The following is a 27,787-nucleotide window of genomic DNA, read 5'->3' on the forward strand; positions in this document are numbered from 1 at the left end:
TGTGGCTTTAATACAGAGAGAGGGGAGATGAAGAAACCAGCACAAGCCGAGAGAGAGGTGAAATCCGGAGTCAATAGGGGAAACACAGCAGTGGGAGAGAGGGGCAGTTCACAGAGAAATGCGAGCTGGGTTGGAAAGTGAGAGATTTTGTCCAGACCTAAGAGAGGCTTGAGGTGGCAAGCTGTGGAATTCAACTTGATTCTGCAGGTGAGCAGGGTTTGTCTGGGAAGAGGGCGCTGTGGCCAGAGCTGGTCTTGAGGACGGCAGCTGTGACAGCCGAAAGACCCCGGAGCCCAGCGAGGGGAGCCAGGCAGGGAGACTGAGCATCCGGGAAGGATGTCAAGTAATCAGAGGAAGAGGGGTGAGTGAAGAGCTATTGTCGGCAGAACATTCAGGTGGTGGCATGCTTGGCAGGGGGCACAAGGAGCAGGTGGAATCGGGGAAGGCTCTGGGGTGCCACACCTGGTCAGCCAGGAAGGTCATTATTGCCACTCAGAGGATTAAAGGCTAGCTGAGGAGAGAAGCAAATTTGGAAGGAAAATAATTGATTCCGTCTGGACAGCTGTGTTAGGAGCAAGTAAAACATTCAAATGGAGACATTCTACAGGTAGTTGTACATAGAAGATAAAAGCAAGCTTAGTAGTTATCCCATAAAGACACAGAAATGATGTGCAGTGGATAAGATTAAGATTCAGAAAGGTGTGTTTTAAGAGCAGTACCAATAAAGTGCCTGATTCTAGGATCTGTTCTCACCATCTCAGGCCAGTCATCTAGGAACTATCCTCATGTAAGTCAGTGGAAGTACCCGTAAAGCCTGCTGAATGAAGTTGGGAGATGCCTGTGACATGGAAGGCATCTGGCTGGCCATAAGACACAGTCTCTCCCAGAACAAAATATTTCAGCCTTACAAATCAGAAAAATTAAAACTTGCATGCCTGTTGAGGGGTGGGTTATATTATGTATATGTGCATGTATATATACACCCAGGTATACACATGCATATACCTGTATATACATACATAAAATAAAATTGTCTCTAGTCCTTCATACTTGAGGGGAACCTATGTATGTGGTTAAAAAGGGCACCAAACATGTAGGTTTATCCAGAATAGTGCGTGTTGATACCTGTTTCACTGGTGAAATTATAGTAATTACAAATAGCATCCTCTTTCTCAGAGGTTTGCCAACAATACATTTTTAGCTGCCCTTCTGATAGTTACAAGTTACTTGACTTCAAGATTTCACCCGTTTCGTGCCTGAAACCCCAGTCTGCCTTGTTCTCCCCTTCGCCCCTGCCCTGTTGTCATCTTTGGCAGAGGACCACATTCGAAGCTGCCCTCTCTGCAAGAATCACTAAGCCTGGGGACAGTGGCCTTTCTTGGGTACAACAGGCCAAAGTTATAAATGTGAAGTCCCTCCGGTGGCCTTGTCAGTGAAGAGCAGAGTGTCGTGGCACCTAGGCTTCTATTATACAATAGTTACATGAAATTTAATCATTTATGTAGTAACCTTATATTGACAGAACTTTTCATTATCAATAATAGGCACACACATTTGCAAAACAAACATGATATAAACTCTAATGGCATAAAATACATGTGACTTAAAAACCCTGACCATCTCCCTAAAAACAGTTTTTTATAGTTCCTTGATTTGGAAATTTCATGCTTTCTGGATATGCAAAAACAAAGACCAGCCGTTCAATGGCATTTTTATAATTCACCACTCTCAAACAGTAAGTTAGAAAACCTATTGTATCAAACAGACTGAACTTTGAGTTTTCTAATATTTGCCCAGAGGTAGCATTTCAAATCCACACTGGCTATTTCTCTGTTATATCAACTTTACAAAAGGATCTCTTCTCTTTTATCCCAGGAAAATCACAAGAAATAGGTGGTGCCCAGTGTACCATGATAATTATAGTAATTTTATTGAACTCTAATCCATGTACTTCAGTACTACTTTTATTTATTCATATGGAAAATACTTGTGTGTCACTTTGCCAAGGGATCAGAGTATTACAGTAAAACCTTGGCACCCATTGTTACCTTGATTAACTTTTGTTTTACCATTTCTTTTTTAAGTCATAATTTCATATTTATGCATTTATTTATGAGTAATCATTTCATGTGGGAAAATAAACCTCTTTTCCTGTTGCAGCCTTTTTTGGAAAATACCTCAATGAATATAATGGCAGCTACATCCCTCCTGGGTGGCGAGAATGGCTTGGATTAATCAAGAATTCTCGTTTCTATAATTATACTGTTTGTCGCAATGGTATCAAAGAGAAGCATGGATTTGATTATGCAAAGGTAATTTTCAGGCACTTTAACACTGCATCAATTTACTTTGTGCGTGATGAGGAAAAGCCATTTTCAGTGAGTTAGCCTATCCACAAGATTGGCTTTCTATGTTCTTACAGTGTTAGAATAAGAATTTTGAGGTAATTTTAAATTTCAGGCAAGAAAAACACTCTCAAGGAATACTGACTTTGAATAGTAATTTTTTCTCCCTCATTAGGATGAAAGGCAATCCGCCTTTGATAAAAGTATCATCAAGAAAATCATAGATGCCTCCACTCTGTCTTGGGGTAATTTTTGCTTTTTTTTCCCCTCTAGAAGGGCTTGTCCACAGAATCAAATGTTCACCTTGTACTGTTTTGGTTTTCACTGGAGTGAAAGTATGTATTGTCTGTGGCTTGAGATTTAGTGTAAGAATAAGCAGACAAGTGCAGTAATCAAAGGTTGGAAAACCACATTGTTTGCTTTTACTCCTGTCGGACCAAGGTTTGAGATGTGACCAGGACACTGCCCCATGGCAGCTATAGCCCACAAGTCTCCAAGGCTATTACTTCTGGGATTTCCAAGTCAGTCAATAGAAACTGAAATTGACATGTCCCAAGGTTCTCTAGAGTGGATCCTTGATTAGATCTTCTAAAATTCACAAAGGTTTTGTGTTTGCCAACTTCAAATATAACAATTTTCAGGTCACAAGAGTGAAGGAGAAAATATCTTTGAATTTAGCCTGTACTTAGCCTAAAATATCCTCTTCCCTCCTAGCCATACCTATTACCTCATTTATCTAAACGCTGAGAATCAACTCTATCTAGCATAGATTGCTACAAAAGAGCCATTGGTAGAAATCAGGAAAAGGGCCCTTGATTTAATTTTGGCACATTGCTGTCTTTATGCTTTGGCGTGATTTGAGCTCAAGGGACTTTAGGAGATAAAGTGGAAGTCTGGCTCTCTCATACCCTTCAGAACACAATGAATGCAAATGAATTCACAAACACTGTTAATAGGTTTCCAGACTCATCAAAGTTGATAGCTGGCATGGCCCTTCGAGGCAGAATTGAGCAATGTCCTATAAAGTGCCCTCATTGTCACTACTACCATTTTTATCTGCGGGGAATGCTTTTCATGCCCCTTGTACAAGCTATTAACCTTTCCTTCCCTGTTGTCCTAAAAACAGCAAAGTAATCAAGCTTCCCTCCAAAGACTAAATCAGCGTAACTTGCCCAGGATCACAGCTGATTGTCAAAGACAGCTCTGTCTGAAAAGAAATCTTTTTTTTATTGAGGAAAGGAATGAAACAGACACCCCCATGGATGAAGGTGATAGACTGGGACTTGTCCTAAAGATGACGGGCGACACAGATTCTGTCCCTTGGGCACTGCTTTTGCAGCTGCTCTGGTCCTTAAAACCACATGGATTAGTCATGCCTGGAAGTCACAATCACTGTGAACATTGCTTGGGCGCTTTCTGAATACAGTTTATCCTGAAGGTCCAGGCCAATGATACCCAGTTAGAAGAAGCAGGTGGTTTAAGTTTCCATCTTTTCTTTCCTTCTCATTCCGTTTCTTCCCTTCCTCTTATAGAGTTGCATCAGCCTCCTCAGACCCTGGGTTGTCATTGTATTAACAAGCCCAGCGCTCATCCAGCAGCTGTATCATTTTAGTTGTGCAATTAACAGTATAATCTGCAGGAAATCAACTGCTCCCCATAGCTAGTGTTTCAAGTAAATTACTTGATAAAATGCAGCTTTTCCCCTGTGCACCCAGATTTTGGCGAAGGTTTTCATTAGCAATTACTGTGTAATTACCAAAGGTGAATTTTTAATTTAAAGAAAATAACTTTTGTTCGTGCATTTATGTTTGTGTGTGTGTGTGTGTGTGTGTGTTCTGCAACTGTGAATTGTAGCGGGTATGGGTGTTTCCTGCCCTTGAAGAAAGTGAATTTTTGTCAACAAATTACATCAATGAAACCTGAGAATGAAATATGTATCCGGTGTTTCATGCTCTAGCATTTGGATTGCCAGATCTGACATTATCTTGAGCAAACAGGACTTGACTTTTTTCTTTCCTAATTACTAAGTTGTGTAGTACTGAAAATAAATTTTGTGCATGTTACCAAGCTAGTAGCCCTAGAAAGTAGCTGGCAACTGATTTTGTCTGTTATGGGAGACGCGTGCTGCTTCGGGAAGTAGTTTTCCTTCCTGCTTAGACCTTCCCCATTCAGTGAGATGCTTCTGAGGAAAGCACTATTCAAATGTGATCTGATGAATGTCACCTTTTGTAATTTCTGTTTTGTGTCAAATGTATGTTTCAGGACTACTTCACAGACTTAATCACTAACGAGAGCATTAATTACTTCAAAATGTCTAAGAGAATGTATCCCCATAGGCCCATTATGATGGTGATCAGCCACGCCGCGCCCCATGGCCCTGAGGACTCGGCCCCACAGTTTTCAAAACTGTACCCCAATGCTTCCCAACACATGTGAGTAATCGCAGCTCTGGGACCTGCTGATTCCCCTTCCTTCCCCAGCCCCCTCCTTCCCTTCACCCCATTTCCTTCCACTGCATCTCCGCGAGGCGGCGGCACTGTGAGGCCGCGAAGCAGGCAGCCACAGGGCCTGCACTGAGGGCCTCGGTTCCGCGGTTTGATTAGGAATCACATTGTCAACATGTCTAAGTAGCTAAATGACAAAGGAGAGAAGCATGCAGGGTGAATGGAGGCAGTTTTTATCCAGAGTCCCGTTCAGTTGTCTTGAATAATATTCACTAGTATGACCTAATAGTAATGATCAGATGGTATATGTTTCATAGCAGCTGAGTGGCAACCCCTTGTCTGCTTATAGAAATCCGGGTTTATTTCTAGGTGAACTGTAGCAGCTTGGCTGCAGATGTGCGGTCGGGATTGCTGCAGAAAGCAGCTTGCATGGGCTAGCCCAAGAGGCTTGCCAGGTCACGGCTTTAAAATAACCCGGTGTTTCTTTTTGAGAGGCAGGAGGCTTGGTGAGGTTGGGATGGGGAGGTAGTGGAGATGGCAATGATGTGGGAGGGGTGAGGCAGAGAGCAGAGAGCTGTACTGTGCTACCCAGTAACTCTCCCTAGCCAAGGGTGAAACAGTCTGGATGCTTTGTCAGTAAAGAACATGATACTGTTTTCTAGTCTGTTGACTCACTTTCTTCCCATCCGTTTCAATAATACAATCTTCCACACAGGGCAGTTGGCTCTGTGTCTGCTGAAAAGTTCGGCCATCAAAGAGATAGGGAACAGGGGGTTCATATGTTTCCTTCATCACTAAGCCCCCAAAGTCAGTTCTTAACCTGTTTGTGCTTCAGTATCACCCTTTTCATCTACACTGATTTTCTAGTCATGATCCCAGATGGAAAGAAAATAGATAAAATGTATTTCCTTATGAAAAAGGATAAGTAACTATTGAAGGCACTCTAGTTACTGGTCATCACATCATTGAAGAATTTGTGTTTATATTCTGATTTTTTACCTTATTATAACTAACAAACTGATGGCTCCTGGTCAGTGGTATTTAGATAATGTCTTTCATATCAAGTCATTCAGAAAAAAGGAAAGAGGTCAGAACTGACTAAGAACAGGAACTAACAATGGGATGGATAACAGTTAAAAGGTAAATAACCACCTGAGCATGCCCAGGAACTTCAAGGATTAAAAATGCATAAAATATTGCCAACAAATTAATAAGGTTGCCCCGGCAACTGGGGAATATGATCTGGATGAGCCATTGTGTTTTGAAATCAACACCATAGATTGGGAATACAAGTCTCTGAAGATCTATCCTACATATAACTGGGCAACTAAATTCATGAATGAAGCCTTCAAGAGGCAATTGGCTCTCCATTACAGATCACTTAAAATGTGATAATCTGGTTCACTGAACAGAAATTGTCTTTTGGGACTTCTTCCATGCCCTGGGACCCATCTTTCCCTTTTCTTTTGAATTAGAAATCACTTTGTGCAGCTTCTTTTGTTTCATTAGCAGATTCCCAACCTAAGGCAACTTTCCAGAACTGTAAACCTTACTGGAGTTTTCCCAAGAGTGAGGAGAAGGGATTGACAAAATGTGATGTTTTATGGCTCCTTAGAAGTCAGCCTGCCTTTGAAGCTTCAAGGCAAGGTCCTGAGCCTACAGGACAATCAGCTGAAGGTCAAGAGGTTCTGACAGCTCAGTGGCATGCACAGACAACAGTCACAGGAGAAGGGGATCTGTGGACGTCTCAGGGTCTCAGTGTAATGAAAAAGGAGCATCTTGATTCTAGCAATTGAAAGTTCTGTTTGGTTCCACACATATTTCTGAGTGCTGCCTGTGGTGCTGTAACAGTACAACAGGAACATAGGCACAAGGAAGAAACAGTTGCTAACATTGGGGAACCAATAAGCAGGCACAAGGGTTGGCACACTGGGGCCAAATCTAGTTGGCCACCAGTTTTTGTTAATCGAGTTTTATTCAAACACAGCCATGCTCGATTATGTATTATCTATGGCTGCTTTCATAATACAGCAGCAGAGTAGTTGTGGCAGATACCATATTGCCTGCAACGCCTGAAGTATTTACTGTCTGATCTTTTACAGAATAAGTTTGCCTCCAACCCCTGCTCTCGGGGGAGGATGGGCAAGTGTCCAAATAGCCATATCGTCAGTAGGACCAGAAGTGGTAAGTACTAGAGCAGCCATTCAGGGGGCTGTGGAAATTGAAAGGAGGAAACATTCACATATTTAGGGGGAAGCAGGAAAACTCATGGACCAGCAGGCATTCAAAGTGAGCCTCAAAAGATGAGTAAAATTTCTTCAGCTGACTCTACAGATTGGGTAGATGATTTCAGGATGGACAAGTAGTCACCATACAAGTGAGGTGATCTAGGAAGCAGAGAATGGGGTGCAAGGAACTCAATAAGGGATAAAGCTTTCTAGAAAGGGAAGTTAGCAGAATATTGAGGACTTGACTGTATGTAACTGTAAGCAGAAGGCGACTAGAGTTATTTAGTAGGGTAGTAACAAAATACATGATTCGGTCATTTTCTCATGCATATAGTTACAATTACTCCTTTTTAGTTCAAATGAACTACCTGTGTGCCTTACTAGTAATTCTATAAAGCGAAATCTACATGTGGCAGAGTGAAAAGTATTAAGGCCTTAGAGACAAACAAGTGTTGGTTCCTTTCTCTGCTGTCCTGATGGGGATAATACTAGCACCTTGACATGCTGTCATGAATGAAAATTAAGAGAGGCAGCCTAGCTGAAGTCCCCACATAGGACCTGGGACATGGGAGCCACTTCATAGATTCTAATGCTTGTTGATCCTTTCTATTAAGATGAACCATATAAAACTTTTTTCTTGATTTAATCCTTCTTGATGCACAAAAATGCAATTTCATTTGATTTGAACTTCATGTTTTAGGCAGCTAGAGAAATGACGAGTTGATTCTTGCCCATTGTGGCATAACGAATCTCTTGACAAGCCAAGACCCACATTGTGATGAGCCTCTCACACCCGGACATTCTAAAAACACAGAATCAGCTCAAGTCTGGGTTTTGCTAGCTTCTTCAGGTGCAAAACATGTGCTATGGGTAAGTGCCAGTTTGGAGAACACTCTTAGCCATGGAAAACGGAGAGCATGAGGTTGGTCAAATGATTCAGCTTCTATTTGCTGCTAAACATTAATTAGGCTTTGGTGCCCCTCGAATGCGGAGACCCGCTGTGTGTTCCTCAGAAGGCTTGCAGTCCTGGCATCCTTGCTGTGAGTCTCCCTGACGGCTACCAGAGGAAGGGGCTGGAAAGAGTCTGTGTGCATCTTGTCACTGTGAGTGACTGCACAAGATCTCAGTTGAATCTGGAGACAAAAGGAGTTAGACAAATTGAAGACAAGCTGCCAGTTGTGGTGCAGGGAGCTCCTGAGCGACCAGTTTCCTTAGCAAAAAAGAGCAGCACATTCAAGCAAGGGGATGTAACAAGTTAAGGACTTTGCAGGAATATTTGGCAGGCTCTCTGAAAACAGCAAAAAGCAGGAGACTGTCCCCTGATGGGGGGACACAGTAAGGTGAACACTTCCCTTTGGGTCGCCTTCCTTGGTGGTCAAGCATTATCCAGATACCTTTCATCCAGCCTTGGGTATTAGTTCTGTGACACTGTCAGCCTGGAGCAAATGTATCGTGTTTCCACAGTGTTTGCCTTTCCTGACAAAGGAAGGAAACCTGTCCAGCATTGGTTTGTTGGCTTTACAGACTGAGGTTAGAGGTTATACCTAGCAACTAAGAACAAGAGCGGATTATCCACCACTCGTGGTGGGAGGCACTGTAATAGAAACAGCTCAGCCACTTCACGGTCTATAAGAAATCTGAAGAAACCCCCTCATAATATCTCTTATCATAGGGCCCTTCACTATGGCTAAGACCCTACTTTTCAGCAAATTATCTCTCCAGTGTCCTCATAACAGTGCTATATCCTCAGTCTCGATTTGACATAACTTCTGTCCCCAGGGCTCAGAGGTGTGATCATATACAGCTGTGGATAAAACCATGACAGGAAAGGAGATTCTGCTGGGAGCTAAGAGATACCTAATCACCTTATCGCCAACTATGCCCCTATCAGCTTCAAAATAATTTTTGTCCCAGTCCATCAGTTCTTTCTTCCCATACCTAGAAATGTGTATAACTGAGTGTATGAACACACAAGCACAGATTCAAGTGAAATATAAAATCTCAGTAAAACAGTCCACATCCATTGACTTCCAATAATCATTCCGAAAGTGGAGTTTTGGGATACATAGTATGTCAAAGGGAAAACTATCTCAGTAAAACTCAGAACAAAGGTTTTGAAACACCTTTGTTATATAAAGGTGGAAGGAAATGTCTTGTCTTAAAAAGAATTTACACATTCTTGCATCATTTCTTCCAACTAAAAGAAATCTTTTTGAAGATTGAAAGAAATTTAAATTCTCCATAAACATTTTTGATTTGGGCAGAACTAATGACGCCCTTTGTTGTGTCCTCTCTAGTGTTCACTACACATCCCACTGCACAGGCTGTTTACCCCAATCTCTGAAGTCAAACTGCACGACTCCTGAGGCTCGCATTCACTCAAACTTACTGTGTGAATGGTGCCCAGGAGTTAATGCAAGGTAACTCTCTCCTGAAGGCAGGACGCAGTCCGCATCTGCTCCTGTACATCCCAGTGCCTGGGGAGCATGCATCCTGTCACATTCTTTGCACAACACATTTTTGTTTAGCAAATAAATAAATTTGCTAACTTCACCAGCTAGCGTACAATAAAACATTTGTAAAAACCCCACCAACTAGCAGACAATAAAACATTTGTAATATAGTATCAAAATATTTAAACAGTTGGTTTTGTGAATAAGAAGACACCTAGAGGTAATCTAATTCCATGTATTTTTACATTAAAAAGTAGAAGCCCAAAGTCTATTAAAAGAAAACAAAAGACCCAAATGGCTTTGTCCAGGTTACATAAGTAGACAGGGACAAAGCTGGAGCCAAGACTCGATTCTCTTAGAACCAGGTGATCACTCCACAGTTCCAGGCCTACTCAACACCCACCATAGTCACAATATCAGAAGTGGTTCCTGTGTAACTATTGGCAAAATTCTCATTGGAGTTTGCAGCATCTTAGAAGACTTTTTAAATTAATTTCATGATATAGGTATAATTGGGATCATTTGATATTATCCTGCATGTGTTTAAATGTTATCTACCTAAAGACATTTGAACTAGGTGGGGGAATATCTCCAGAAGTCAATTAAGTAAGTTCAATTTTAGTGAAAGCTGAGACAGTGTGGCTCAGGAGATTAAGTATAGAATTTCCAATTTAATGTTTGGAGTGTGTGTCTTAAATCTGCATAATTGGTGCATGCTGGGAATTGAGACCTATTTCATTTCCTAGAGAATAATGGTCCTGCTACCAATACCCTCTAAGAAGAGTTAGATCATAAGGGGTTTTGTTGTTGTTTGACTACATAACAAATGAAGAAAACATGTGTTCAAATGTAACACACTAGAAATCTATTTATTTTCACTGGGTGACAGCAAAGGCCACAAGCAGTAAAAATGAGCTGCTAAGTTCTTTGCAATTCCCCAAACATGGATTTAATGTACCACACATGTATTTCTAGAAATTATGTCTTTGCTACTAAGAATTATTGTCCTAAAACTCCCACCTATCAAAAAGAAAGTGGCATTATTGATTTTCAGAATTCTTATTTCTTTGATGTCAGTTATCCATACAGGAAAGAAAATCAAAGCCCAAAGGGAATTGGCATTGATGGTGAGGTTGAACTTACAAACGCAGTGGTCTAAAGGGTCTCAGTGATAAATCCAAACTAATCATGACTAGAGAAAAGCAGTATGCAGGGAAGCCTTGCTGGGGAAAACTACATTTTTAAGTATAGGAGGAGGCTATTGAGGGTTACAGGTATGTGTTCTTGAGAGGATAAGATCTGGTGTGCACGGTCATTTGTAAAACCCTATCTGAACAGACAGTAGGAAGTCTTACCAGACCAGGCACTTAAGACTAACTGACATGGATTTTCATTTTGATTTGTTTCTTAGATGGCAACAGAGATGCAAAAACAATGGTTAGGTCATTTGTCCTCTCAATTTTATAGCAAATATCCAGTTATCTGCCTTTTCCCTGAGGCATCATCCTGTGTGTCTTGGAAGGTCAGACTGCTTTTTGTGTTTGCAGCAAAGTAGACACCAAGTAGCTGGTGGGAGGTACCTTCATTGGGAAGTGGAAGAGACTATTATATTAAATCAGGATGAAGGCTAAGGGTTTTAGGACTTAACTTTTGATAGAAAGGAATGTATGTGTCTGATCTTTAAATGTCTGGGGTTTTGAGGTGCTTCGTAGGGTCTGTGGCTCAGGACTCTGGTTGGTGGGACATCATGGAGGAGCCCCAGCCCCAGCACATTCTTTTGGAGCCACTCTGTACACTTCACGTTCTCATTTGTAAAAATGGAATTAAGATGCCCTGCCTACCCTTCAGGGTTGCCACAATTAAATGATCTATTAAATGATAGGATATTTTCCAGCTAACCTGTAAGAAGGGTTTGAAGTTGTCCCAGAATTTGTTCTGTGGAGTCGCTGCAATCTCTTACAGCATCCCAAAAACTTGGAATTTGTTATTCTCATTATACAGATGAGGTAACAGGCTTAGAGAAAAAAGTTGCCCAAGATCACACAGTAGTAAGTAATGGTTAGGATGAGAATTCGGGTCTGAGTCCCAAACATTCTGGAAAAATTGGGTATGTGGTTTTCTACTTTTCCCTAAAACAGTTACCTGCTTTTTTCAGTGGCTTGTGTTCCCGCTGACAGCTCCAGGCCCTGTTTGAATAATTGTAAGTCAACCCTTCGTTAGGGAAGCAAGCCTTAATTATCACTGGGGGACAGAAGGCTGCATCTTCCAGGAATTTGGCAGACCCCAGCAGGAGGCAGCCACAGGTCTTTGGCAAGAGATCACTTTTCAACAACGTTGTCAATTCCAGCGACCCCCGACCTTCCACCTGCAGGTCCCGGAACAGCTGCCGTTCTGTGGGAAGCAGTGGCAGTCTGTCTTCCTTTAAAAGGCAAATGCAGAACCGCCTCCCTGCACCCTGCTGAGATCCCACCTGGGATTTCATCCCCAGAGCAGGGGGTCATCTCCCACACGGAGAAGTTAAGGGAAAAAACGGAGGAGGAGTGGGAGACGGATGGGAGGAGGAAAGAGGGCTTTGACAACAGACCCGAACTCTCCCTTTTAATATAAGCCAGATTTAACATACGTCATTCTGCAAATCTGGGAGTCCAATTTGGGGTTTGTAATTTGCTGCAACCTTGTCCCTGTTCCCTCAAAGTGAGGTGGAGCTATGCCAAGCACATCAAGGTAACTGGTGGAGGATAAAATTTGCCCACTGTGAGCCTGTTTCACTTCCCTATTGTAATTTTTATTTGTGTTGAGGTTTTGTGGCTTTAAAAAATGTCATCTAGATTTATTTTAAAATGAAGGCAAACCAACATCAAAGACAATTAGAGGAAGATGTTTCAGTTTTATAAAGAAACCCTGTTTAACCTTTTATAGCTATAATCTTTTTCAGGGCACGTATAGTAAATGGTTAGGGGACCTTTCACGACCAACTTGCTATATTCCTCTGACCTCAAACTACCCCCCACTCAGGGTGAAAATCCCTTTCCGATAGGATTAGAAGCCCCCTCTCTCCTCCTCCTCAGCCTCTTAATCTAATCCTGTTTGTAACGCAACACGCATGAAGAATAAGAAACAGGCTTCAGTCTCTTCCTGCTGCTCAAGCTTCTGAGGTACAAGAGTCTGATTCTGCCCGTGGCTCACTTTTAGATTGTGGTTCATGAGTTGTTTACTGGATCAGCAGAAGAAAGATTTTATTGAAAGTTTCTCTTAGAAAAAATGGCAGGTGATAGATAACCTGAAGAGCTGGGTTCTTTTTTAATGATATAGATAATTACGTAGAATGTAATTTATTGGCTCATGTAGGAAACTCATGTGCCTCTGTTCTAGGCATTCTTAAGTGATAGATAGCTTAGCCAGCTAGATAGGTAGCTAGCTACATAGATAGGTAAAAATTAGACAGATAGATAGAGGGATAATTTGTTGTTTCTCTAAAGAGCTTTTTAAGAAAGGTACTATTATCCTCATTTACAGATGAGCAAATGGAGTCATACCTACTTTTCTACTCTGCAAATCTCTTTGCATCCGTACTGATGATCAGGCTAACTTTTTGTGCCAAGAAGGTCATTGGTACCAAAACAGCATATTCAACTATCAAAAGAGGTCCTGAAAGTCCACTGGCAGAAGTAAAGGTGTAATAACAGGGGCTCTATGTACTTCAGTGTGCATGGACACACCCCAGTACACAATCACGTGTTTCAGAAACCCCAAGTCTACTCCATGGGAAATTTGCACCATAACAGAACCGGTGGAGTACATGGGCAAGTCTCATGAATTCACTGGACTCACAGTGACTGTTTCTCTAGTTTTATAATAAAAATGATGGCAGGGGGTCACCCTCAGTTGTCATTATCTAGTCTTTCACTGGTTGAATCCTTCCCAGAACAGAGATTGATTATCAAATTCTCAACCAACATAAACTGTTGTTTGTTCTTTGACACTGGCTATTTGTAAAGTTGTGATTCATATGGGAAACAATCTCAGATTTAGGAAGCACCCCTCACTTAACTTCTCTTTCATTAAAGCAAATAAGCTTTGGAATCCAGTCCTGTTTCTATCACATGCTAACTTTGTTAATCTGATGAAGTTATTTAATTTTGCTAAGCCTCAGTTTACTCAGCTGTAAAGTGGAAGTGATAAACCTATTTCCTGGAACAGCTGAGACAACTGACTTACTGTATAGAAAACATTAGCACAATACTTGATGTGTGGTAAATACTGAATTTTTTTTGAGGGGGAGCACCAATAATTTAATGAGAACAGTGGTGCATTAGTGAAAAGCAATAATTGGAAGCAAAAATGCCTTGGGCTCCTTCTAAGATAAAGAAAAGACATCCTGAAAATAAATAGAAAAACCCTATATATTTCCCTTATAATTGTCCACTAACAGTATTAGAACCTATGTCAATAGGAAAACTATATAGATGTATATATATATAGATGTTCTTCTGGTGCTGGAGTTGAGATGGGAGAGAAATTTTTCTACCTTTTTCTTCTTTTGATTTGATACATTTATATAATGTTTTAAATATTATTATTATTATTATTATTACATTTTTGAAGTATCATTGATATACAACCTTATATTGGTTTCAGATGTACAATGCAGTGATTCAACAGTTACCCACATTATTAAATCCTCATCCCCACAGTGCAGTTACTATCTGTCAACAGAAGAAGATGTTACAGAATCACTGTTTATATTCTCCATGCTGTACTACCATCCCTATGACCAATTTATATTATGATTGAGATTTCTGTGTCCCTTCATTCCCCCCAATCACCTAGCCCAACTCTTCCCCCATGGTAACCACCAGTCCCTTGTCAGTGTCTGTAAGTAAATCTACTGCTATTTTGTTCATCCTGTTTTAGATTGTTTTTATACTCCACAAATATGTGAAATCATAGGATATTTGTCTTTCTCACCTGGCTTATTTCACTGAGCAGATCTTCCATCCATGTTGTTGCAAATAGCAGGATTTCCTTTTTTATGACTGAATAATATTCCATTTTTTATATGTACCACATCTTCTTTATTCATTCATCTATTGATGGACACAGGTTGCTTCCCTTTCTTGGCTATTGTAAATAATGCAGCAATAAACATAGGGGTGCATATATCTTTTCAATTCAGGGATTTTGATTTCTTTGTGTAAATTCCTAAGAGTGGAATTCCTGGGTCCAATTGTATTTCTATTTTTAGTTTTTTGAGGAACCTCGATACTGCTTTCCATATGGCTGCACCAGTTGACATTCCCACCACATTGTAGGAGGGTTTCCCTTTCTCCTCATACTCGCCAGCATTTGTTGTTTCTTGTCTGTTGGATGTTGGCCATCCTAACTGGTGTGAAGTGATATCTCATTGTGGTTTTATTTGCATTTCTCTGATGATTAGCGATGTGGAGCATCTTCTCATGTGCCTGTTGGCCTTTCAAATTTCTTCTTTGGAGAAATGTCTGCCCATTTTTTAATGAGGTTATTCTCTTTTTGGATGTTGAGGCATGTGAGTTCTTTATATGCTAACCCCTTTGGATGTTAACCCCTTATCGGATAAGTCATTTACGAATATATTCTTTCATATTGTAGAATGCCTTTTTGTTCTGCTGATGGTGTCCTTTGCTGTTCTGGAGCTTTTTAGTTTGATGTAGTCCCATTCGTTCATTTTTTATTTTGTTTTCCTTTTCCCTTGTCTGAGGAGATGTGTTGAGGAAAAAGTTGCTAATGTTTATGAAGAGATTTTTGCCTATGTTTTCTTCTATGAGTTTTATGGTTTCATGACTTACATTCAGGTACTTGATCCATTTTGAGATTACTGTTGTATATGGAGTTAGACAATAATCCAGTTTCATTCTCTTACATGTAGCTGTCCAGTTTTGCCTTATTAGATAAGTCATTTATGAATATGTTTTCCCATACTGTAGGATGCCTTTTTGTTTTGCTGATGGTGTCCTTTGCTGTACAGAAGCTTTTTAGTTTGATGTAGTGCCATTCATTTTTATTTTGTTTCCCTTGCCCAAGGAGATGTAATACAAAGTTTTAATATTAAACTTCTATACATTTAAAAACATCTAAGGAGAAAGTTCATGTACATTATAGTCTGATGGAAAGGTCAAGTATAAACAAATAATTCGTATGAGAATTGCTGTAGCATAGATACTTTGGAAATATGAGGTGGTAGTATTGAATGGTTAAGGGATTTGGGTAAGACTTCAGAGAAAGTGACATATTTTGTGGGTTCCCACTGGGGTGTAAGGGACACCACTTGGATCTCTGCAACAGATTAAATATAGGCTTCAACCAACCTTCCCTAGAGCAATAGGACCCACTTCACTGTAGTTAACAAAAATTATGCCCTACACTATATTGATTTGCTATAAAATGAATATCTTTATTGGTCAGCATCTATAATACAAAAGTAAATTTGGTTATAATTCCAGCAAGTCCAGTTAAATTAATGGTATCTATATACAAGGTTAGGAATGAAAAATCCCAGAGACCAAATACATAAATAATCAATAAAATACCCTAGTAAATTCAAGAGGAAAAAAGTGTTGAAATCATAATTCATCATGATTGCACATAACATATTTGTGACTATATTTAATATCCTAACTAGCAATAAAGTTTTACAAGTTACCATCACCATGAGAACATTCCCTTCTACTACATTACTGAGTTTTATCTCTGGATTTGTAATGTTAGCATGATCATTGTGATGTGTTTTTACACATTTTATTCAATGAACCCAAGTGAACTTGCACTAATTACATTTTGGCTGCCTTTCATCATTTTATAAGCTTGAACTGATAGACCCTCAGAGAGTATGTGCTGTTTGGGGTGGTGAAGAGTTCAGATCTTCTTACAAACACAGAGAGAAGATACATAAGAGGGGGAAAAATGCTTTAGCAGTGCCTGAATTACTTATCCTAAATGATTATTTCACAACCTTTAACTTGAGATATTTAGTCTCTAAGTAACTAAGAAATATATAGTAAGAATCCCATCTGGATATTTTCAGAACTCCTAGTTATAACTATGCACCAAATATGGATAAGCATTGGATTATGCAGTACACGGGACCTATGCTGCCCATCCACATGGAATTTACAAACGTTCTACATCGCAAAAGGCTTCAGACGTTGATGTCAGTGGATGATTCTGTGGAAAGGGTAAGCATGTGAACTTGTCCCAGTGATAGATTTTGGCCCAGCTTCCCTTGTTTAGACCCACTCTTGCCAATCTTGTTTTTTTTCTTGTGTTTGATTGGTTGGTTCTTTCATTTTAAATGTGTGTGTGTGTGTCCAGTGAGGTTCTCATCCCTGCCTTACCTTGTCCCCCTTCTATTACCTCTCCAGGCTTGGTTCTTGTGGAGCCAGTGCTAAAGAAGAGACGGAAATAAAAAATCATGGGCTACACCCACAAATACCTTCAGAAATTAAGCAAATAATGTAAATAACTTAAGCAAGTCCAGTATAAGACAATAGGGAATGGTGGGGATTGCAATGAACTTTTAAGTGCCCCCATCTAAAGCACAACTCCAACTAATTTTTGCCATGTAGTATCCAGTTCTTCAGATTTTTTTAAAAGAAGCCATAAATACAAAAATTTGATTTGTGATCTCAAATTTTAAAATACAGCAGAAGCCAGAAAAGACATGCCTAAAGGCTGGATCTAGTGGGATCAGACTCAGAAGTGGCCTATTTTTAAACCCTTGATAACTAGATATAAGAGATGATACTAAAATTTGCTTTAAATATGGATTTTTCAAAGTAAAACCTATAAGTGAGGTGGTGGAAGTTGTTTTGTGGGTTTTTTTCCCAAAAAATAGGTGAACCAAACCTTTAAGTAGAATGTGCCATAATCAAGAATTTTATGTTTCAACTGTATCACTGGTCTTTTTCCTTCCAGAACTGTAAGCAACAAGAAAACATGGAAAATGTTCATGTTTGTTAGCCTTATTAAAGCAACTCCTGCCTTTTAAAAATAATGGACAAGAGATTTGGGGTAAATTGTGGCAACACTATCATCCTCTTGTCTCATCACAATTGCTGCTGACTTGTCTCTGTGCTGTATTTCAGCTGTATAATATGCTCGTGGAGACGGGAGAGCTGGAGAACACATACATCATTTACACTGCCGACCATGGTTACCACATCGGGCAGTTTGGGCTGGTCAAGGGGAAATCCATGCCATATGACTTTGACATCCGTGTGCCTTTCTTTATTCGTGGTCCAAGTGTAGAACCAGGATCAACGTACGTGTTTCTCTGTTTGCAATATTCAGTTGTCATAGCTCTTGTGTGTCTGAGATAATTCAATTACTAGTCTCTGTGTCTGGTTTCCTTTCATCCCAAACAGAAGAGGGTGTATGTAGGTTGGTAATTAAGAAGATGAAAACCTTTCCCCCACCACATGTTAACTAAAGCATACTCTTTAAAAAGAAAGGAAACATAACTGTATCAATGATGAATTCTTTCAAATTGACTAGAAACCATGTCACATGGGACTGTGTACATAGACACAAAATGTGATCTTTAGGAAGATTGTCCTTTCCTTTGAATCAGAGATACCCACCTTTGTAAAAAAACAAACTTTGCCATCCTCTAAGTTTAAACAAAAATTACTATTAAAATTTTTTTTAAAAAAGAAAATTAAATTTTAAAAAGCTTGATTTTCTTTTAAATGAAAAAATCCTAAGGACTAGAGTTCTATTTCTGTCACCTTAGGCAAGTCACTGCATGACTTTGCATCTCTGTTTTCCCATCATAAGATAGGTTTCATATGCTCTGCCAATCACCTCAGAATGTATAAAGCGAAATTGTGTACATAAAACAATTATAGAAAGAGTAAATGTACACAATGCAATAGAATCCAAAATCTGGAATGACCCTTTAAGAGAATCTAGCCTGGACCCCTGACTTAACAGTTAAGAAGCTTGACAGTATAAAGTGACCCTCAGCACCCCCATTTCTGGAAGTGGCAGTGTTGGGATCCAGAGCCCAGAAATTCTGAACTCATCCTTGTGCCTCATCTGCTACGTGACACTCCATCCTGGGGAGAAGGTGATGGTAGTGGCAGTAGGAAGGTTTCTTTTTGGAATCTTACCATGTTTCTTCAGATTATTAGAAACACCTTGGAATTGTCAGATCTAGAGTTAAAGGCTTTATGTAAGAAAGACTAAGTATCATGAATTGGATTCAACTATAAAAATCTTGTGTCCTTTTTTAGAAGAATTATTTTGTTTTAAACCCCAGTTTAACATAGGGATTATGGACTAGCAGGTTTTAGAAGAAAGCATACATCCTACAAAACTGGCCAGAGCTCAGGAGTAACGCCATCTCTGCGGGTAGGAGTCAGTTAATCGTGCTCTATGCCACTGCCTCTGACCAGTCAGCCACTGGCCAAATGCACCCACTCAATGCTAAGAGATCAGACAAGGAGGGGAGAAACATTAAAGGACAATGAGACATAGGGTGGAGAAAGTGACCTTCAGTACCACCTCCACTGGTTTCGGGGCTGGGGCATGACCATGTGTCCCTTTCAGTGTCCCACAGATTGTTCTCAACATCGACCTGGCCCCTACGATCCTGGATATCGCTGGCCTTGACACACCTCCTGATGTGGATGGCAAGTCTGTCCTCAAGCTTCTGGACTTGGAAAAGCCAGGTAACAGGTGTGTCACTTCTCTTTCGTCCAGCCAGCCCCAGCCGGCTCCCAGAGCCAGCTAGCAGTGAAAAAAGGGAAGCAGAGTGTGTTTTGCTGAGAATGAGACCAGCTGAGCTTTCTCGGCTGCTTGTGAGCAGTGTATTGATGGAGATGCAGTCATGGTCTGTGGGAAGTGAGAGGTGTTTCTTTAAATAAACTGTTAGCACAGATCCATTTGGAAAAACAGCCAGATGCCAACAGTAAATATTATTATTTTGCTTTCAGGTTTCGAACAAACAAGAAGGCCAAAATTTGGCGTGATACATTCCTCGTGGAAAGAGGGTAATTATTGGTTCCTGGGGTGCTTCTGGGAACCAGTCCTAGTGAGCAGCTCTCCCTGCTGGGTATTTTTCCCCTTATTTTGGTTTACTAAGCATTCAGATTTTGTAAGCTTAGTCACAAGGTTGAATGGTTTGCTACTCATTCTCCTGGCCAACAGAGTAATGATAGTTGCATCAGAATTGTAAAGAATAAATAATCTTAAGACTGGATCCAAGCATGGATATGTATTTACACTTGCATTTCTCAGCCTTGGTTCCTAATCAGACCAGTCAATTGACTTTCTCAACCATCCTTACCAAGTCCTGCCTGGCATCTCCTCTCTACTTCTTTTCCTTATGTGCTTTTCCTAGTTTTAAATATGCAAATATGTGAGATTGTAATTATTTCCAGAGTCACTTCTGTGTTTCCCTTTTTGATTGACAATGCTACTTGTTTATCTCCATACATACATTGAGAGAAAACTGAATTGTATTCAGTTTAATTGTTAAGTTTAAACATTAATGCCCAAAGATTTGGAATTTGTGCTTTTGGGGGAGAATGATTCTTGCTAGTCCGACCTCTTCATAGTATCCCTTGTAAGTTACACAAAAGACTCATCAAATGTTAAACTCCTATGGACAGAGCCTTAACATCTATTTCTTGTGGAGGAATAGAAGAATCTTGTGGAAGAATGTGGAGTCATATCCCAGGGAAGAAAGAGAATCGGCAGGACTCAGGCAAAGTAATTCAGATCACTTTTCACATAAGAAACTTCCCTTTCTGTCAAAGGAAATTTCTACGAAAGAAGGAAGAATCCAGCAAGAATATCCAACAATCAAATCATTTGCCCAAATATGAGAGGGTCAAAGAACTGTGCCAGCAGGCCAGGTACCAGACAGCCTGTGAACAGCCTGGGCAGGTGAGTGACACAGCTTTTGTCCACCACCACTTAGTTGCTCTACCATTTCTAATTTAAAATTTTTTCAGTATGTAAAATAATGTACGTTTATATATTAATAGGCTTTTAATGGTGATCACAGAGTACTCACTGAAACACCTCTTCCTTGACCAATGCAAACTAGGCCTCCTCATCACTGCGGGCCCCCTCCATCTAAAAAAGATGGCACCCTCAGAGAAAGTTCTAGATTTACACCCAGTTAGCCAACACCAGTTCAAGACATCAGATACATGAAATGGGTAGCCAGGTTAGAAAGATCAGAGACTCATTCCATCTAAGAAGAAGCTACTATCCCTGGGGGTCCTGTTAACTGGTCATCAAGAAGGGCCAAGAGGCTACTTAGTTAAGATCATGGACAGATGCTGAGGCTCTGGGCAGTGAGCACCCTAAGAGACACACTGGGGTCTTCCCATCCTGGACTATAGTCAGATGCCATCAACCCACAGAGAAGGACAGAATCTATAACCAAGATTGGGGAATGAAAAGGAAAATCATGTTCTGTTTGTTTATTGTTTCTACATCTGCTTGCAGAATTTTTGGCATCAAATACTTCATTAGAATAATCCTCTTTGTTAGTAGAAATATCATTTCAGAATTCAGGGCTAACCAGAACTCCAACCATTATTAATGAGAACTAAAGAGAAACCATGTGTTGAATTAAAACAGACCTGTTTGAAAGGAAAATGAAAATATATGGACACAAACTATTTTAAACACTCTTGATTGAAATCTACACTAGCTAAAAGAAATGCAGTGTCATCATGAGAGAGGACCTGAATTTCTGGCTAAGTCATTGCAGTTTAGAACAAAATGGAAGGAAAGAGACCAGATTCATAACTGGATAGCCTGGTTATTATTAAAATGTCCTCATTCATTTATCCTCTTATTGTATGATATCTAGCTTATTAAATAGACATTCACAATCAACAGCTTGATCCTCGTACTCTCCGTATTTCCTCCTGCCTTTTTGTATTCAGGAATTCCTTTGAAATAGAAAAGGATGGGGACAGAGTTTTTGAAGGAAGGAATAAAATCAGGCTTTCATGGCATTCTAGTAAGTCTTTAATTTCGAGTGTTTAGTAGAGAAGCTTAGGCTTATTCATTATATTTTAATTTGATGTCTTCAAACCCTTCTTATGGAAGCTCTAAATATTATTATGACTAAAACCTCAGAATTGTTCTGTAGCTCTAAAATGACTTTTATGAGCCAGCCTCAACAGACTGATTTACTTTTATTCAGGAGCTGGAAATCTTCAGTTTAAAAATATCTTATGCAAATTGGTGATTCTGTTACTATTTTAGCCATCCAAGTGTGAGCATTATAACCATTTGGGAAAAAGGTACACTGCCTACCTTTCAGTATATAATTTTGCAAACCATATGGCTTGACTGAAATTTTAACACATGCCCTAAAGGACAAATGTCACATAAACTGGATTATGGTACTTTGGGACAAGCTCTTCACTTATGTGCTCAATGCTAACTGTATTAAAAACTTTACTTTGCTTTCACATATTTTCCTAAACTTGTTTTGCCTCATGGAATGCTTTAATATCTGGCTCCCTGGAACTTTCCTCTACTGTTTTATTTCCATGTGAATCAGTCTGAATTTAAATTCTATCATATGGATCTATGAGAACATTAGCAACAATCTCTTAGAAGTGCCTAAATTAGAATAAAAAATTACTATGCCTCTGATGGTATTTTTTTCTATAGGTGGTGCTCAAACCATAGCTTAAAAATCTGGGAACCTCAAGGAAATTTTGAGCCTCTTCAAGGTGGTTATCAAATCTGTGGGTAAAACCTGATAGCTCTGTTGTGTTCTATAGAATCTTTATGTTTTGGCCTTTTGCTCTTTCTGTCTGGCTAGTTTGAAGATTCTCTTTTAGTTACAATATCAGTGACTTATAAAAACAGAAGAAAAATGTCCAGAATAATGAGATTGTATTGTTCAGGATAAAGATGACAGCTAAGCTAGAACTAACCTGCTTGGAATCCCTTCACCTGACATTGATTTCACACCTGGCCTGTGCCCATCATCTCTTCCTCTAACCAAGGTTAACTGCTTTCCTTTAAAGGCAGCATAATCTTGTCTTTGAAGGGACCCTCCCTGGGATGTAGAGGACAAATCAGCACAATTAGCCCCATTCTTTTCACATCCAATCCCCAAAGAGATAATGCATGCCCCCCTTCCACACACCCCTATGGCTAATGTCACCTAAGGATTCTTCAGGAGGGTCAGTATAGATGCATGAAATAGAGTAAATAAGGGGAAGAGAAATTTGAAGTCAAAGGTTTGGGTTAGAATGTCAGCATCCACTGCTCTCTAGTTGCATGTTCTGGGACAAGACATTTGATTCCTCCTGAGTCTCATGTTTTCTATCTGTCAAATAAAGAAAATTCATCTCAGTCTTGTGAGGATTAAGTGATACCATATACATAAAATTCTGGATGAACTGTAAAGCAAAGTGCAAATGTTGGGTGTTGTTATTGTTCCAGGCCATCGTACCTGCTGTTTTCATTCCTATGAAGCCAACAGGGAATTAAAATGGGCTGGAATCCCAGACATTTGGCATCACTTCTTCACTATGTGAACACAACAACCAGCAGGGACTAATTAAGACAGCATGGACATATGTGTTTGCATTACTTTCATGTTCCTGAATTGCTACAAGGCTGAGTGTGCATTTCCACCACTCTGTCAGCTGGCATTACACCCCCAAGCACATTTATGTACAAATGAAACTCACAGACTCACACTCATGTGCAAATCTCAATTTTTGTCTGAAGAGACTTGGTTCAACAGAGAACACAAATCAGTAATGCTCAATTCACTGGGCAGCTTTTGAAAATACAGGTGCACAGCCTTACCCTAGACCAATCAGATTAAAATGTCTGGAGGTGGAGGCCAAAGCATCTGTATTTTTTAACACAGTTAAGAACCAGAGGCCAACAATCAGGGAATGTCAAGTTTGGAAGGAGTCTTAGGAATATAATTGAATGATAGCATTTTCCTAATATGGAAATTTAGATCCGGAGCCCTTAAGCTACAAACCCAGAGTCAGAATCTACATCTCTTCACATCATGTTCAATCCTTTCTTCCCCAGAACATGCTGCCTTTACAAAATGTAAATGTAGATTTTCGCTTTGAAAGTATATGTGGCAATGGCTTGGCTGAAGTCATGGATTTAGGACCCACTTGCAACCTCTGGGGAACTGGTTTTCAACCATAACTGTACATTAGAATCTCATAAGCAGCTTTAGAAATGTTCACGTTCAAGTCCCAGGACAAGCAAATTAAATCAGAACCTCTGGGGTTGGGACCCAGATATTGGTGGTGTTCTTTTTTCAAACTCATAGGTGATTTCTATGAGCAGCCAAGATTGAGAATCACTCATGTTGTGTAAACATTATTATTTGTTTTGTTTTTCTTCTAGATATAGCTGTTGGCTCCTTTACTAGGAGTCATATAAAAGAAATTCTCTGGGGCATTCAATTTTTAAGTATGTTTATATATTCTCTGTCATTTAAGAGGGAAAAAAGTAGCTTGTTTTGTTTTTATACAGCAAATGTCATGCCCTTCTGTTGAGTTGTTGAATTCTAGCATCTTTTCAATTTAGTTTGCCTTTCTATTATTTATCAGATAAAATGAAAGATTTGTTTAAAATTCAGAAAAAATGAGCAAGCAGAGACTATTACAAAGGAAATTAGAACACAACTTATTGACTATGAACTGGTTTAGCTCCAGGATCTATGTTCTCATCCCAAAATTATCCCTCTGACCATTCATCTCTCTGACCCTTTGTGACTAGTTGCAGAACAGAAATAAAAAGACGTTTCCGGTAAGATCTGGTTAGAATTGTTAGCTTGCCAGAAATTGACAGCCTATTTCCAGAAACTCACTGAGCCCTGGTTAAAATCACAATGTGGCTCAAAATCAGTGTGGCTCATAGACATTTCCCCCTGGCCCTGCTGATACCAGAGGGTGTGGCCAGAAGGGCTGAGTCCCCAGTGCCATTCTTTGGCTGAACTCTGTCTGCCCGGAGGCCCAGTACAGATGCGTGAGCCTCAAAACCTTGCTTCCTCCCCTATTCAACCTGCTTGGAGGGACGTGTCGGAATAATTGTGCATCTACTTGATTAGATGTTTTTGCATCTGTGCATTTTTCAAAATGCAAATAGCAGGGTTAAATGTCAAGCCATATTTAATGATGTTCCAAACAAGTCAGAAGAACAAACTTGGGGACAAACCTTTCGCTTCCAAATGTAATACAGAATGTGACCCTGCCCTGTTTAATTGACACCGTCATACTCCCAACTATTCCCTAACTCAGCCCCCTCTGGCCAGGTTCCGTTCCTCCCTGTCTCTTAAATATTACAGTCTCATCTGCATGGAGATTGTTGCCTCTGGCTTCCCAAATGCTGTCCCCTCAACGGAGGCCCACCTGAAGCCTCACACTCTACCCCAAACCACTCTCCTTTTTATTGGTGTCCTAGTCAGCTGGGATTGCAACTGGGAGTGAACATGGGCAAGTTACTTAACCTAACTCTGCCTCAGTTTCTTCATCTGTAAAATGGGACAAAAATAGTACCTGCCTCAGGGGGGCTTGTTGTAAAGATTAGATGGATTAAATGTATTAAGTGTCTGAGACAGTACCTGGCACATAGTGAGCCCTCAACACATGATGCTGTCTGTTCTTGGCCAAGGTCATTTCACCAATTTTATTTTCCCTGCACTGCAAGAACCATACTTCTTCCCAATGTTCCAACATTGAATTTTACAAATGATTGTCAGATTAAACCCTAAAGGAGGAAACATTTTCTCTCTCTCCTGATTTTCCTTCCCTTCCATTTTCCCTCCCCCATCCCATCTTGTCCCAAGGAGACATAAGTAACTTGGCTTCATATTTGTGATAAAATTTGACAGTGGCTTGAGCTGAGCAATGGTTTGAATAAGGATGTTTACATGGTCTTTTTATATTCCACAGTGTTGATATGAAAGTTCTAAACACATGTTCATAAGCAGGTAACTGCTTTTCATGAATTTGGTAGTGGCCTAAAGGATAATTGGGTTATCAGAAAATTACTTTATGGTTGTTCCATTTTAGAGAACATGATTTGACCTGCATTACGACCAAATCCACATAATATGATGTATAATAACGGGGAGAACTAATGTGTGTGTGTAAAATTAAGCTTTCATTGCAAGTATACTTTTGAAAAAGTTGTAGCCAAATTTTGTTTCTCCCTTATTAAAATGTATATGAGTAGCCATAAATCAGAATATAGAACATTCTTAATTAATCTGAGAAATATATGCAATGCAAAATATAGAAACTATCATGATTATCTAGTGGTTACTGCAGGAAAGGAAAGTAACCAGAGTCCTATCGTCATCTAATATTGTGCTAGCATTTTACATGGAACACTTTACACCTGAAAACTATTCTATAAAATAGATACAGTGGCCATTAGAAGTATGAGGAGACTGAAGCTCAGATGGCAAAGTAACTTCACCAAAGTCACATGGCTAGAAGGGCGATATATCTGAGTTCAAACCAGAACTATGTGATTCAAAGTCATGGTCTCCCCACTAAATAATAATTACTATGTTATATACAATTTGTAACTAGGAAACATTAATTTGCCCAAGGATTGGATGACCATTTTTAAAGGTCAATTATAATAGGACTGCTCTGGTTTCATATAAGGTATCTTTTCCTCAGAACTCCAAAAACACTCAACAGTTTATTCACATGACATATCCTTGAGGCCAGGAGGCACAAGTTTTATTTTACCAGATGTGGAATCTGGAAGAACAAAGAGATTCTGCAGTTTGCTCAAGGCCATAGTTATCAGCAAAAAAGAAATCAAAATTGAGGTCTTCAAATCCTTAACCCAATACTTGTCTCCATTAAAAATGGCTACCTTTCATCAGGTTTATATTAGATCAAATTCTTAAAGTAATAAACTGTGTGTGTGTGTGTTTAATAATAATAATGATAGCAGCTGCCTTTGTTGAGTACCTACAATGTGCTGAGTTCTTCCTATATGTCATCTCTAATGCTCGTGACTCTGCCCAAGCTTAGATTGTATAGCTGACTTGGTCAAGGTTACCTAGCAATGTGATAAAGCTGATATTCCAATCCAGACTTTTCGAGCTTAAAAGTCCAGACTAAGCCACATCAATATGGGTATAAAATGCTATTCCCAAGTCCCAGGCAGCATATAGGTGACAACATCCTACTCCAAAAAATGAAGTATGGCAGCACTTAAGGCTCTTGTGAAGACTAAGTGCATAAATGTGTATAAAGCATCCTAGCCCAGTACCTGGCAGCAAAGAGAGTTCAGTAGATGATAACAATGGAGGTGAAGATGGTGTTGAATGGAATTGTTTAAAAGGCATTGGGCATAGTTCTCATTAGGTTTGATTCTAACAGACTAGCTGCACGCATGAGTCCTTGTCCCAAAATTACCAATCTTCTCTTCTCCATCAGGTGTTATTTATATACAGGCATATATAATCAATCAAAAACATAATGTATAATTACTAAACAGAGTGATTCAATGTTGAGTAACTTTAGGGAAAAATTCAGGACCATGAGACATGGTCCCTGTCCTTAATTCCTAGTTCCAGTGTAGTCAGAAAGGCTAAAATGAAATAATAATAACTTATGAAATTACTCATTTATCTAGCACCTCACCTACAGTACATGTGCAGTAATAGTTGTGTATTAACCAAATGTGTGCTAAATTATTGGTACAAATGAGTCAGGAATTTACAGAAGGGGGGAGTGGTTGGATTAAGACACTTGGGTTTGGCCAAGTAACTACTTTACTGATACACTTCCAGAGAACAGATAAAAGTGAGACAGTGTGACATCTGTATTTCTGTAAGGGCACTTGTTCAACAAAGCTTATTTCTGAGGCTAACACTGTGGCCCATTAGCAGATACCTCACCGGAGTTCATGCTTTCTTCTAATTCCTGAAGTTCCTCTGCATTGCAAAATCGTCTCTTCTCATTATTTTCACCATTTAAATGGCTCGAGGCATGAGTTTCAGAGTAATTCCCTTAAAAATTCTCTTCTTCGTTTCCATCTATAAGCTCTCTAAGTAAGATGACCGTGTTAGTTGCAGCCATTTCAAGGTTTTATTACTCAGCCATAAAAGTTGTCATGATATCAAACACTGAGATGACTGTGGCAAATGTGTGATAATTACATCTCATTAAAATTCCTTGTATGCTTGCCACTAAGGAGATTTTCAAAGCCTCTAGCTAATTACTCTATCTAGTAGGGTCTACAACTTATTCAAAAGGTCCATGGCATGGAAAAGAACTGGCATTTTTGTT

The 27,787-nt window shown here is 39.7% G+C and overlaps 1 protein-coding gene across 11 annotated transcripts in view; it reads left to right on the top strand.

Moving 5' to 3' along the window:
* SULF1 (sulfatase 1) overlaps positions 1–27,787 on the top strand; it is a 163,956-nt gene that overhangs the window by 104,275 nt on the left and 31,894 nt on the right. For 7 of the 11 annotated variants that reach the window (XM_073229650.1, XM_073229648.1, XM_073229652.1 and 4 more), the window contains 7 exons: positions 2,161–2,312; positions 4,608–4,777; positions 16,531–16,681; positions 17,591–17,766; positions 19,056–19,184; positions 19,442–19,498; positions 20,267–20,396. In XM_073229650.1, the coding sequence (XP_073085751.1) occupies positions 2,161–2,312; positions 4,608–4,777; positions 16,531–16,681; positions 17,591–17,766; positions 19,056–19,184; positions 19,442–19,498; positions 20,267–20,396 (965 nt within the window). Of the gene's footprint in view, positions 1–2,160; positions 2,313–2,354; positions 2,591–4,607; positions 4,778–16,530; positions 16,682–17,590; positions 17,767–19,055; positions 19,185–19,441; positions 19,499–20,266; positions 20,397–27,787 lie in introns of those variants that run through there. The other 4 variants (XM_073229651.1, XM_073229657.1, XM_073229653.1 and 1 more) reach the window with 3 other exon arrangements.

This window comes from Manis javanica, chromosome 2, assembly GCF_040802235.1.
Source record: "Manis javanica isolate MJ-LG chromosome 2, MJ_LKY, whole genome shotgun sequence".
NCBI lineage: Eukaryota > Metazoa > Chordata > Mammalia > Pholidota > Manidae > Manis > Manis javanica.